Source organism: Phascolarctos cinereus, unplaced genomic scaffold (genome assembly GCF_003287225.1).
Source record: "Phascolarctos cinereus isolate Bilbo 61053 unplaced genomic scaffold, phaCin_HiC Scaffold_726;HRSCAF=1367, whole genome shotgun sequence".
In the NCBI taxonomy this organism is placed as follows: Eukaryota; Metazoa; Chordata; class Mammalia; order Diprotodontia; family Phascolarctidae; genus Phascolarctos; species Phascolarctos cinereus.
In genome coordinates, this window is record NW_027556098.1 from 348,231,309 (window position 1) to 348,245,353 (window position 14,045).

At 36.8% G+C, this 14,045-nt stretch overlaps 1 protein-coding gene across 1 annotated transcript in view; it reads right to left on the reverse strand.

Moving 5' to 3' along the window:
• NUP98 (nucleoporin 98 and 96 precursor) overlaps positions 1 to 14,045 on the reverse strand; it is a 104,072-nt gene that overhangs the window by 58,493 nt on the left and 31,534 nt on the right. Inside the window, 7 exon segments of the mRNA XM_020967666.2 lie at positions 1,062 to 1,195; positions 1,696 to 1,839; positions 2,574 to 2,663; positions 6,469 to 6,556; positions 7,927 to 8,061; positions 9,456 to 9,619; positions 11,463 to 11,643. Of these exon segments, the coding sequence (XP_020823325.1) occupies positions 1,062 to 1,195; positions 1,696 to 1,839; positions 2,574 to 2,663; positions 6,469 to 6,556; positions 7,927 to 8,061; positions 9,456 to 9,619; positions 11,463 to 11,643 (936 nt within the window).

Consider the following 14,045-nt stretch of genomic DNA (forward strand, 5'->3'; position numbering starts at 1 on the left):
CCAAAAAAAACCAAGAAGCATTAAATATAATTCTTGTAATCTTATTTTTGTTTCACTGTCCAAGAAGGAACTCGCCTGCAAGCTCACAACCTAACGTAAAAGAAAGATGATATAACATTTATATATATATATATGTCCATTCAAAGCTGAGCACAAAATACAAACAAATAAGCGTAGAACAAAAGTCATGTATCCTCTGCTTCAAAAAGTGAAGACTCAGTTTTAAAATCAACCAAGGAATAATTTCAGCTTCAACATGGTCCCATCAGGGGTACAAGCAACCAGTGCAAGCATCCTATTTTCACCTTCCATATGATACCAAGACATCCAAAGAATCTTTTCCTGTAGTATGTAATCTCCAATTGCCAGACAGTATACAAATACCAAAAGGTTAACTGTAGCACATCACATAACAAAACGGACATGTATCTGGTTTAGGCAAATAAGGCAGTAATATCCTCACGTTATGGATGTGAGAATTATGTAGGATAACAAAATTAGGTGGGTTCTTAGCTAACTCAAAAGAAAATGTGGATAAGAGTGAGGGGTGAACCTAAGAGAGTACTCTGGTAAAAGACCACAGGGATTTGTTTCTTTGCCCAACCCATAATCTCTACTCAGCACTTGGATAAAGAACATAGGCTCTCCTTATTAAAAGGACACAAATTTGAACAAAGACTCAATCAGAAAGGCTATAAAAGTGGACTGAAAGCAAGTTAAATTTGTCAGGGACAAACATAACGTCCATATTAAGACTTCAAAACCAACGATACAAGTAAAGGATGAGGGAGAAGAGGGTTTTACCTAACAATGTGTTCAATGAGCCAATAGCACAGTGTAGCTATTAAAAAGAATTACTGCCACCTTTGATATAGTAATAGTAGTACCCAGATCAACAACAGTGACGGTCCCCCTATACTTTTTACTGATCAGACCTCACATGGTTTGGGATCAGAAAAAGACTATTACCCCAAATAGTATGGCAGTGATGTTTGTCTACTAAGTTCCCCTTCCCTGATGAGGAAATTTCCCATGCAAATCCCTAAATGTTTCTAACTTACCTCTTCTTTCTTCTTAGGATCTGACATTGGATTCCGGAAGAGAGGAGAGTCTCCAAATGGTGAGTACGTCAGACTATTGATATGCTGCTGGAGAACAGCCTGCTGAGCAGCAGAAGCATTCGGATCTGTCAAAGCTTCATAAAGTCAAAGAAAGAGCAAGGTTAAGTTTCCTGTACAATGTGGCACATATATTCCATCAAAGCTAAAGGCCTGCTGCATACTGGTAACAGGGAGAGCACCACCTGCAAGAGGCTTCATCTCTAGCCGTTTACCCAACTAGAAAAATTTCCTTATAAAGGCTATTGTTGTAGATGTTAGATGTGACTAAACCTAGGAGACTAGCAGTAGTATTTGAGGAAGAGAAACAAGGCACACCAAGGTCCATTTTCTGGTTCCATACAGTAATAATTTCTCAGTACTATTTTTTTCCATTTTATTTTTAGCATAAATATCAAATAAAATGAGCATTTTCATGTAACAATATGGAATAGGAGAGGACTATAAAGGAAACTGAACATCTCTAAAACCTCAGGCTACATAACCAGAAATAATTTATGTCGACTGACTTTAAGGGTCAGTAAGGTGATACAACACAAAAGCACATGAGGACGCCTTTCAAAGGCACAGTACTTACCTACAGGAGCCTGAGGAGCACCAAAACCCAAGGTGGCTGTGGTAGCATTAAATCCAGGAGTTCCAAAAGCTCCTGTGGCCAAGGTCCCCGTCCCTATCTTGGGCTGGTTGGTTCCAAATAAAGATGCCTGCCCGGCACTAAGAGCTATAGGAAGAAGGGGGAAAAAAACCTGTCGGTCAAAATAAGCCTTTTTTGAGGGCTATAGCAGATTCAAGTGACTTAGATTATAATAATTTTGTTTAGATTCTTCAAAGTCCCCTCTCATTTCAAGGCAAAGAAACATTTCTGTGAATAAAACAAATATTTCTAAAGCTAAGCTACTTAGCCCATCAACCTATTAGTAAGTTTTGAATCTGTAACAGGTTAACTGTAGTGCTACAAAATCCAACTAATTTGTTATTTTAAATGGTAGAGAATTTTTGCTTGTACCTGCTAGCTAATGGGCTTTTCTACTCACAACTGGTTAAACTAAACAGAGATAAACCTAGTTGACAAAAAGGCCAACACAAAAAAACCTTGCAATGGGATCGTATGCCAACATGAGTACCAAGGCCTACAGTCCTCTGGATACTGTAACACCTCATCACAAAAGTTTACTATGTCTTTCAAAGAATCAAAGGCTAGTAAGAAAGGATGTCAAGGGTCTCTAGGACAGACAAGTCATTAATTAATAGACTCAAGTGTGTAGCTAAAAAAACAAAACAAAACAAAAATAAAACAAAATGCTTTTAGCATCTCTTCTGTGAAAATGGAAATCTGGTTCTCCCACCTCTAGTGTCCCAGCACAAGAAGAAGTAGAAGCATGAAAGTCAAATGGAAGGCAGGGACAAACACAGCCCTCTCTTTGGGAACTTTCCCGTGGTGCCAGTATTAGTTACCTGTTCCCGTTCCAAAGCCTGTTCCAAGTCCTGTTCCAAGAGTACCAGGTGCTGGCTTATTTCCAAAAATATTCCCACTTCCACCAAAACCTGAAAGGCCAAAGGAAGTTGATGACTGTGCTCTTAAGGCAACATAAAATTTCCCCTAACATACAAAAAAAAACATGGCCAAAGCCTGAAATTCTTTCAATGATTATATGGCCTAATTTCCCAATTTGTAGGTCAATTACGCTATTGAATTCTCTACATGACATGGAAAAAGGGTGTCTGAATTATTTCCTCAAATCTTCAAAAGATCTGTGATGACATTTTGGCACTAAGGAGGGAAATACTCAACAGAAAAACATGGCTACACTTCAGTTTAAGGTACATCCTTCTTGGAAAGCCTGTAACGTTACCAACACATGTGACCTTCCTAATCTACAGTCAAAGCATGCAATTCACAATCAGTTGTCAAGCCAGAGACTTTAATTCCTCTAATTAAAAACACTGTTCCAATCAATATACTTTACTGATTTAAAAATCTATATAGCCCATCATCAATTATTCACACTATCAACAGTGCTGTCCAGTTCAGAGGCAAAGACAGACAAGACCACATGTGGCTGAACAAGTATGAAAGTATCAACTGGCATATCATGCTAGGAATACAAAAGGCAAAGATAAGTGATTTCTAGATTAACTGTGTGTGTCTCTTCAGCTCTCCACTAGAAAAAATGATTGAAAATTCAGCAACGTCCCTTTTCTCACTGATAAATCATTTAATGAAATTGAGAAAGCTGCAGGTTTTCCTTTAAAATCCTTAGCTATCGGGGCAACTAGGTGGCGCAGTGGATAGAGCTCTGGCCTTGGAGTCAGGAGGACATGAGTTCAAATCCAGTCTCAGACACAAGACACTTACTAGCTGTGTGACCCTGGGCAAGTCACTTAACCCCAACTGCCTCACCAAAAAAATAAAATAAAATAAAATCCTTAGCTACCTCCAAAGATACCTCTACATTACTCTAATCTTCCTTCTTTACATATACTCATCTTCCCAAGATTTCTGCTGGTTTATGTTATTTAGCGAAGCAAAATCAACTATACCAATGAAAGGTCATTACAGAAAGAGAACAAGGTTAACTTTGGACTAGAAATAAGCCAACGGGAAAAGGCCCTCTCGAGCACATCAAAGGGAAAGGGAAGGAACAGTATAAACAGAGTCTTACGGGGAAAGCCCACCAACTAAGGACAGGTAATATGGCAGTTGGGTGGTGCGGTGGATAGAGCACTGGGCCCAGCATCAGTAAGACCAAGTTCAAAGCTAAACAATAGATAACCTTACTACATCTACATGGGTGAGCTTGTCACTTAACCTCTATTTGCTGCATTTTCCTCAACTGTGAAATGGGAATAATAATAGCACCTACCTCCTGAGGCTGTTATAAGGATCACTGATATAATATTTATGAAGTGCATGGCACATTGTAGGAACTACATAAATGCTAGCTATTACTGATGTTATAATATAGCTCTTGATACATAATACTAGGATTTCTCTTTCCACTGTACTCTTTTGAGTACAAGATATAAAATTTAAGAATGTTTAAGTACTAAAAAAAAAAAGACAACTGACCTTTTAATGTCATTTGAAATGCAAAGTATGTTAAGTGACAACCCCCTTTAATATTTTAATAGCTCATAAACAAGGAAAAAACTATCAGCAAGTTGCAGCAAGCAAAAAGGAGGTGAGGAGGGTAGGAAGGAGGACTCTTAATAGGTTAGAGGGAGTCCCCTGAAAAATGAAATGAGGTAAATCAGCTAATTATTAAGCCAAAGTTTCAAATTCTACTAAAAAAATGGGCTTCCTGCTCATCATTTAGCAGCGTAACAAAAAGTCTACAAACTGACTAAAAACCAAAAAAAAAAACAAAAACAGGAAAAGGAAGGAGGAAACAAAGCCTATATTTCACTGCTTATATATTACATACTTTTAAACACTGACAAAGAATTTGCTAACTGCCTCTTAAGGAAGAGGTCCTTCTACAAATATTAGGAATCTAGCACACTAGGTGACAGTCATAAAGATTACAGACTGTGAATTCACTGTACTTCAAATCAACATGCAGAAAACTAGACCCACTAGTGGAAACATACTAGTTGATTCACTACTTCTAACAAATATATATTTTATAAGATTTTCCTAACAGCTAAAAAGAAATATTATATCCAGATCTATAAGTTGAAAGCACAGTTATGATACCGCTGTACATATCTCACAGCTCCATCTCACGTCACATATCTCGTAAGAAGAAGCTTGAACAATATCTATTAGGGGAGATCAAAAAGGGGATAATCAAAAGGAGAAAGTTGGACTAGAAGACTTCTACAGCACTTCCCATGGTTAGCAAGTCTATGATTATAGGAATCATTTTCTAGCTAGGAAATCAGAGGACAAAGATTTAATGCTTCGTTTGTGATTGCTGAGTGTCTACTATCTCAGATCAAGTGAAAATATTGTTCTTTCCCATAAACCAGAGACACTTTTAAGCACAAATCCAAAATCATTAATGGAAGTGGATGATACAGTGTCCCATATACCAAATTCATGAATTTAAGATTAAAATGCTACCCCACCACAGTCTAGCTGCTGCCTCACTGGTGTTCGTTAATGGAAGTGGATGATACAATGTCCTATTACACCAAATTCATGAATTTAAGATTAAAATGCTACCCCACCACAGTCTAGCTGCTGCCTCACTGAAGTTGCCCAACATAATGATGACAAAGCTCAGAAATCCCAAAATAACATGAATTCCACATCTCAATATCTTAGCAGACTTGTCTTTTTCTCCAATATTAAAGCTTTTAAAAACTCATTGCTGGCCTGGGAATAATATTTATGGTGATACTTAGCCTGTGATTGCTAAACACTAATCAAGTCTCTTAGTTCACCATCTCCCAAAGAGATATTTCCTTAGACAATATAAAACTTTACAAAAAAATTGGCTCCAAGAAAAATCTAAATGGGTCTGTCAGGAACTGTCACCAGACCTTTCAGACAAGATAATACCCTGATTAATGAATTTAAAAGTTCCAGAAATACATATAATGATCCAGTATTTTAAATTTAAGGATGTATGTCATGATTCAGTTCTTGAATTTCTATATTAAAACAACTATACATTGATCATTTGGGTACCATATTCTTGTTCCATAAAGCATCTCCTAAAAAAGAAGTACTAGGGCCTTAGGGCTAGCACATATGCTGTCAGCACACATTTTGACTAGGATTTTGTTTTTGTCCTTCATTCTTGAAAGAGGACCACGACATCAGGAGGTGATGCCATGACTTGCAAGTGAATTGGATTTAAGAAAGGAGGGCTGTGCAAAATCACCAGCCTCACCTTCTCCTCCTGAGCCATCTGGGTACAGTGGCAAGATATAGATCAGGACAACTGGAGATGGCCCTTGACTAGGCTATTACACGAAAAGCAACTTCTTTGTCAGGCATGCCACAAAATCATCTTAGATCAATAAACAATCACATGAATGTAAAAGGCATTATGCTGGGTGGTCAATGTACTTCTTAAGGATCTAAGGTAATCTGTAAGTTGGGGAACAGGAGGAACTGGGAAAGGATGAACAGGATTCAATTCTATGGGAACGAGTTTTTTTAAAAAATTAAAGGATACAAGCTTTATTAATCACTGTTCATGACTTATAATGTTCTCTTTCATAACGTCTCGTGGCTTACCTGAGCATTTTAAATTATTCAAAATCATCTAGTATTAGGAGATTGGTGACCTGGAGTGTGGTATAGTCAGTGTAACTTAAGAGAGTTAACCCTGCTTTTTATATGTACCAAAATTGGAAGTGTTTGTATTGGTTCCTAAAGTCAGGGTTGGTTTGTTACCAAAGAGCCCGCTACTGGTTGTACCAAACGAAGGAGCACTGGTTGTAGTAGTTCCAAATGCAGCAGGCTTGTTACTGCCAAACAGGGTCTAAAAAAGAAGAGAATATAACACATATTAAAATATTACAAGGTGTTTCCTTTAATACAAGAAGTAATGAGTGGAATGAGTCAAGCAGATCAACAGTTTCAACTAAAAGCTGTATATTCTTTTGGAGCATAATATCAAAGTCTAAGAAACTGCAAAAATATTAACAGAGTAAAGAGAAAGAAGAAACCTACACTGGTAGTTAAACACTTGGCTACTACTGTAATGAGTTTTATACAACTGATGTTCTACTAAAACAAAGTTATAGTAATTAAAGACAAAGGGATTGCAAAAATTTTGGAAAACATTTTGTAGTTCTCTCAATTCCTCAACCTCACTTACCTGTCTAGAAATATCAGAATACAAGCTCCAGGATCACAGGATACTCTCCCACCCCAACTCCCTCTTCACTTAAAGTGATACAGTAACAAACCCAAATTTATGTAGTACTTTGTAGTTTACAATACATTCTATTTTTCACAATAGCTCTCTGAGATGTGGAATGCAAAAAAGTTATGCTTAATTGAGAGTGAAGAACTGTGGCTCAAGGTTAAGAGTTACACTCATGGTCAGCTAGTGTCAGAGAAGAAACTGGAAAACCAGGTCTCCTTTGGCACTCTTTCCACATCCCCATGTCACATTACCAGTTGCAGTGTATAATACAAGAGGTATTCATGTCATGTCACATTGTAACTTACATGTCAACTCCATTATTACAACTAGCAAAATATGATTTACTCTCATTATAGAGATGAAGCTTTGGAAATCTAAAAGCACTATGTAATTGTCAGCTGTTATTATAACCACACGTATATTTTAATAGCAATTTTGATTTAGGACTTAAGCCACTTCAATTGAGTTATGTCACAAGGACATGAAGCCAATAGTTTGGCTGCCAGCATGAAAGCCATCAGAAACTAGGTAACCACCAAAAAGACTCCTCTACAAACACCATAATGAGTGCTGCTCAAGGTCAGAGGACAGAACTAGGCAAAGGAACATAGTCTGATTCGAAACTAACAGAATGTTTTATCATTTCTATTCACATTCAACAATAATGCTGTGCAATTAATTATATATTTTCAACAGAACAATAGTCCAGAAGTACATTAAAAGCATTAGCAATAAAAATCAAACCAAAATCCCAAGATTTTGATATTGAAAATACAACTGCTAAAGGAGTCTTGTAGCTGCCTCTCACTGCTACTGAGCTATATCAAACAAGTTCTTCACATAATAAGCACAAAGCCACATGCATAAAATTATTAAAGTCTTATTATCAAATCATATAATGGACTCTTTAGAAACAGATTAAAAACAGGCAAAGTTAGCCTTTCCTCATAAATACTTGTCACCATATTACGAAAACATACCGAACCAACAGCACCAAATCCTGTGTTGGTTGGCCCAAAGAGGCCTGTTCCTGTTCCAAATCCAGTAGCAGCACTCGTGTTTGTAGCTGTCCCAAAAAGACTTCCAGATGAGGCTTGAGTTCCCCCGAATAAACCCTGCAAACAGTAATCTAGGTTGAAAGCAAGCATGCCAATCCCAGTTTGTCTTATAAATTGCCCCACAGTACCATACAGTCAACTAAAGATAAGAAGCAACGTCAAGCATGTTAGTCAATAGGGTTTACAGCTAATTCTCTTGCTACCAAACAGTGCTCTTAGGACCCAAGGGCAAATACTCTGAAAGATCTTAAAGTTGTTGCTAGCACAGTGCGAATTTGGGCCAGTTACTTCCTTTACAAAAATAAAATAAAATAAAAAAGCTAAAAGATCTAATCATTATCTTAAAAAACTAGACTTTTTGAGGTCATTATGCAACTACTGATGTAATTTTTCATGAAAACAAGACCCCTGAAAACAAGGCAAATTAAATTTTGTTAATCTCCAAAACATGGCATTGGAAAAAAAAAAGCACTTTCATTAAAATTAAACAGGTTTCAACTGCCCAATACTTCTAATAATATGACTTATTTAAATTGCACATAATTTGGGGAAAACACATAAAAACAGGATAATGAATTAAAGTGGTGAGAATGCAACCTCAGTGGTTTTCAATGCAACCTTAAATTGACCCTTACTAGAAAAGGGTCAATGGTTGTTGTTCAGTCAGGTCTGACTCTTCATGACCTCTTTTGAGGTTTTCTTGGCAAAAATACTAGAGTGGTTTGCCATTTCCTTCTCCAAGTCATTTTACAGATGTGGAAACTGAGGCAAACAAGGTTAAATGACCTGTCCAGGGTCACACAACTAGTGTCTGAGACCAGATTTGAATTCATGACTTCCTGATTCCAGGTCTGGCACTCTATCCACTGCACCACCTAGCCACCCCTAAGATAAGAGTTAATGACCATTTATGAGGAATACCCTTTTCTACAGGACCCACAACCATAACCAGCATGAAGGCAATCCAAATTTCAGATTCACAACTTTTAAAGAACTAGGGTGTTATAAATTACTTTAAAAAACCAACAGACACAGAAAAAGAATTCATTCATTCAAGCTATAAATACCTGCAATAATATCTACTATGTGCAAGGCACTCCACTACAGAAACACATATACACAAATAAGACATGGTCTTTACCTTCAAAGTACTTGAACAATTTAGTAGGGAATAGAAAGCATAGATATGAATGATTACAAGAGAGTAGAATACAAGATGACAAAGAGAAGTGACTTCAGATAAGGGAAGATTGCTTCCACAGGAGGAAGTCTTGAAGGGCAAAGGAAGGCCAAGCATTACCAGAAGGGGGAAATTTGTTCAAGATTCACAAGCAGAGGCATAGTAGCTCCCAGGCAGTCAACTGGACTAGGATGACTGGCTCTTGAGAACTGCAGCAGCACTGTGCCCCTTCTTATTAGTCAGTCCCCTTGTGCTATGTATGTTTCTTTACCATTGTGTTGGTGTTTGGCTGTCCAAGAGTGTTGGTATTCCCAAATGAAAAGCCAGTACTCTGGGTGGTTGCAGCAGGGCCAAATGGCTTACTGAAAAGGCTGGTGGTTGGTTGAGTTGGCTGACCAAAGAGGCTACCTGTATTTGTTCCAAATCCAGTTGTACCTTTCAGGCAAAAAATAAAATACAAAAGAAAATAAATTCAGGGAAAATATCAGCAGCCCATCTGTAGCTGAAATCTTACAAAACATATTCTATACTTGTTTTTTTTCTCTAAGTAGACACTGATTATACATAGCAAGAAGCGAACTCCTGCAAGCATTTAAAGAGTAAGAGTTTGCAAATACATCCCCCTCACAGCTAAGCCCTTTTCATATACCTCATATCTCATGACCTCACCTCAGACAACTTTGAAAGGTGGGCAGTACAATGATTATCTACATTTTACAAGCATGTATACCCTGAGGTATACAGAGATTAAGGGCCTTATCTAAAATCGCAGTGGTGCCAGCACTTAAGCCCAAGTATCCTGAGTTCCAGTCCACTGGTTGTGTTCTACCTCACCAGACTGCCTCATTTAACATAGCTTTCTACAATGTGCTACATGCTTTTCTTAAGGTGAACCATGAAAGCTCCTGGAAGTTAAGTCATAGGATCAATTCACATTAGCAGAATGGTGATGTAATAGATAGAGAGCTTTACTGGAGTCAGGAAGACTTGAGTTCAAATCTAACCTTATATACCTCCTAGTTGTATAACCCTAGGCAAGTAATTTAACTGCTGTCTGCCTCAGTTTCTTCACTGTAAAATGAAGATAATAATGGCATCTACATCCCAGGTTTACTGAGGATCAAATGAGAATATCTGTAAAGTGCTTAGGACGGTGCCTGGCACATAGTAGGAACTTAATAAATGCTGTTCCTTTCTTCCTTCCCCTTCAAAGACTTAAAGCTGAGGTCATCATGTCCAATCCTCTCATTTTTTAGATAAAGAAACTAAGGTCCAAAAGGTTAAATGACTTGCCACAGGTAAAAAAGTCAGTAAGTGGCAAAACTAGGAATCAAACCTAGATCCTCTGACTCTAAATCCAGCGTTCTTTCCACTGTTGGAATCCAATTCTTGAAAGCAAAGGCAGCCTAATCCATAATAGATACATGGTAAAAGGAAATAAAGATACTTTTTGCAAAAGAAACACAAATTGCTAATAACCACTTGAGAAATGCTCAACCTTACTAATAATCAGAGATGCAAATTAAAATGACTCTGAAGTACCACTTCAAATTCTTGATACTTTTTTTGCCTATCAAATTGGCAAAGATAATTAAAAGCAAGGAAACTATACTGGTGTGTTATGAAGGAACAGATATACTCTATAAGCAAAACCATCAAATCTTTTTGGAGAGTAATCCGATAATACACAGTACAAGTTACAAAAACAATCACACCCTTTGATCTAATAATTTTATTTATTTTTCCTATCTGCTTCAAGATTTTCATAGCAGCGCATGTTAATCATAAAAATAAAAAACACCACCAAAAAAATATCACCTGGAAACCATCTAAATGTCCAACAGCAAGAGAATGGTTAAATAAATTGTGGTACATTACTGAAAAGAAGTATTATAATGCATTTAAGATGGTCAAGCATAAGGAAAAAAAAATTCGGAAAGCCTTTCATAAACTACTGTAAAGAGAAAAAAGTAGAACCAGAACATGTTAACCTTAACCATAAAGAGAAGTAACTGAGAACAAATGGACAAAGAAACCTGAGGAGGAAGGAGTGAGGGAGAATAACACATTATCAGTTTAAATGGTAAAATTAATTTAAATGTAAGTATTTACTAAACAAGTTTAGTCCACTGTATTGATGTTCAATGCTGAATTTTTAATAAAGCAATTACAAAAAGGAAACCAAGCAGTTCACTTACTATCCTCAGCATACAACATGGAGCCAATTCCCAATATAAAAGAAAACTAATATAATCCATTTAAGATTATCTGTGCTTACTTGTCCCAAAGCCAGTTTTATTTGGCCCATATGCAAAACCTGCATTAGTGGTAGAGTTTCCAAAGAGGCCTGTGGTGCTGGAAGTTGCTGTAGAAGAGCCAAACAGCCCTGTGGTGGCACCTGCTCCCACCTGGTTCTGAGGACCCTTCCTGTTAGCTTGATAATCTTCCAAACGAAGTTCCTAAGAAAAGGAACACCATAACATTCCCAGTCATTTCACAGGTAAATGAATATCTGATAGCTCAAAGTTCCATGTGAATGCCCATACAGAAAAGTATAGGAATGAGTAATTTCCCCATCACTAAAAGCAAATCATATAGCAGCAGCAGCAGCTACAGCAAACATTTACACAGCACTTACTATGTGCCAGGCACTGTACTAAGTGCTTTAGAATTATCTTATTTGATCTTTACAATAACCCTGAGAGGTGGTGCTATTATTATCACCATTTTACAGATAAAGAAACTAAGACAGATAGGAGGTGAAATGACTTGCTCAGGGTCACACAGATAGTTAAAGATATCTGAGGCTGGATTTGAACATAGGTCTTCCTGACTCATGCCTGGCATTCTACCAACTACACAACCTAGCTGTTAGACATTAATGCTATATTCATTCTAAAATAAAACTAGAGAACAAAGGAATCTCTTAAAAGAATTCAACAACAAAAAATGTATGGAAAACATTGTGCTTCATGTTGAGCGAAATACAAAGTTTAGATAGTGTCTTCTTTTGACTTCAAAGAACCTACTTCTAGTGGGATTAAATTCTGGCATAGAGAACATGCAGTCTTTTATGGTACAGATGAATGCATTAGAGAGTTAACAAAATGAAGTTAGAAGTGAGGTCTGAAAAGTAATGTTGGTAACATCAAGGAAATATGAATTTCAGGGAACATTTTCAGAACAAAATGGCATTAGAATCAGGTCTTCAAGAATGGCTAGGAATTCACTAGGCAAAGAAAGGGAGGGAGGATATTCCAGACATAAATAACAACATGGAAGGCTAAGAGTGCAATGCAAGTCTGAAACACAGAAAGTTGTACAAACTGGCCAAAGCACAGAATATACAAAGAAAAATAATGAGAGAAAGCTAGAAAGGTAGGGTGGCACCGGGTTACATAAGGTCTTAAATGCAAGCTAGAAGATAATAAATTTCATTTAGACAGCAGCAGAAAACCATTTATATTTCTGAGAAGAGGAATGGTACAACTAAATCCATAAAGATTATTCTGTCAGCTCCTGCAGGATGGGTAGAGGCTGAGGAAAAATGGAGTTGAGAAGAGTTTTAAGGAGGCTAGTGCCAACGTTCAATAATTCTCATCAATTTGTTAAATGAATTAGTTCCCCTATAACCTGAAAATAAACTCCCTCTTGTTTGATGAAACAGGCAATTCTGAAAGGAAGAAATCTAAGCTATGAACAGGCATATGGAAAAATGCTCCAAACCATGAATAATTAAGAGAAATATGAATTAAAGCAAATTTGAGGTTCTTTCTTATACTTAGCAAATTGGCAAAGTTAACAAAAAAATTAAAATGTTTTTAAGGCTTTGGGAAAATAGGTACATTGACGCACTGCTGGGGGAGGTGTAAAGTGATACAGCCATTTTGGAAAGCAATCTAGAATTCTGACCCCAAAATTACTCAAATTGGTATACACTATAACTGAGCAACATCATTATTAGGCCTATAATCTAAAGTGATCAAAAGAAAAGGACAAAGGACAATTATGAGAAAACATTTATAACAGCTCTTTTTGTAGTGGCAAAGAGCTGGAAACTAAGGTGGTGTCTGCCAATTGGTAATGGCTGAACAAATTACACAATATAAATGTAATGAAATATTGCTATACCAGAAATGATGAAGGGAATGACTTCAGAGAAGTCAGAGAAGACTTGTATAAAGGGAGCAGGATCAAGAGAACAATTTCTAGTATAACAGTAACATTTTAAAAGTAAACAACTTTGAAAGGCTTAAGAACTCTGATCAATGCAATGACCCAACCATGATTTCAGAGGATTGTATCCAGAGATGAAGTAATGGACTCAAGATACAGAATAAGACATCATGACAGTTTTGAAAGTTATCCAATGAATTTATTTTACACATATAAAAGCAAGCTCTGTAAGAGATCCATAATTTCATGTATAATCCTCTCCTGTGCATGGAAATGGTCCTTTTATTTGGTATTTCTTAATTTCAGAATATAAGAAAATGAAGTTTTCTTTAAAAAAGGACTACTTGGGGCAGCTAGGTGGCGCAGTGGAAAGAGCACTGGCCCTGAAGTCAGGAGGACATGAGTCAAATCCGGCCTCAGACCAAACCCTGGGCAAGTCATTTAACCCCAACTGCCTTAAAAAAAATTTTTTTTTTAATAAAAAAATAAAAAAGGACTACTTGTTTTACAAAAAATCTAGCTCATTTTAAGTTTAAGTTCATAAACACCTTAACTCTAGAAATAAAAGAATATTATACAAATGTGATGATAGTTCATTTATAAAATGCTTTATGTAAATTATCTCATTTAGTCCCCAAAACAATTTTATAAGTTAGACCCGCACAACTTGGCAGTAGGTAGAAGC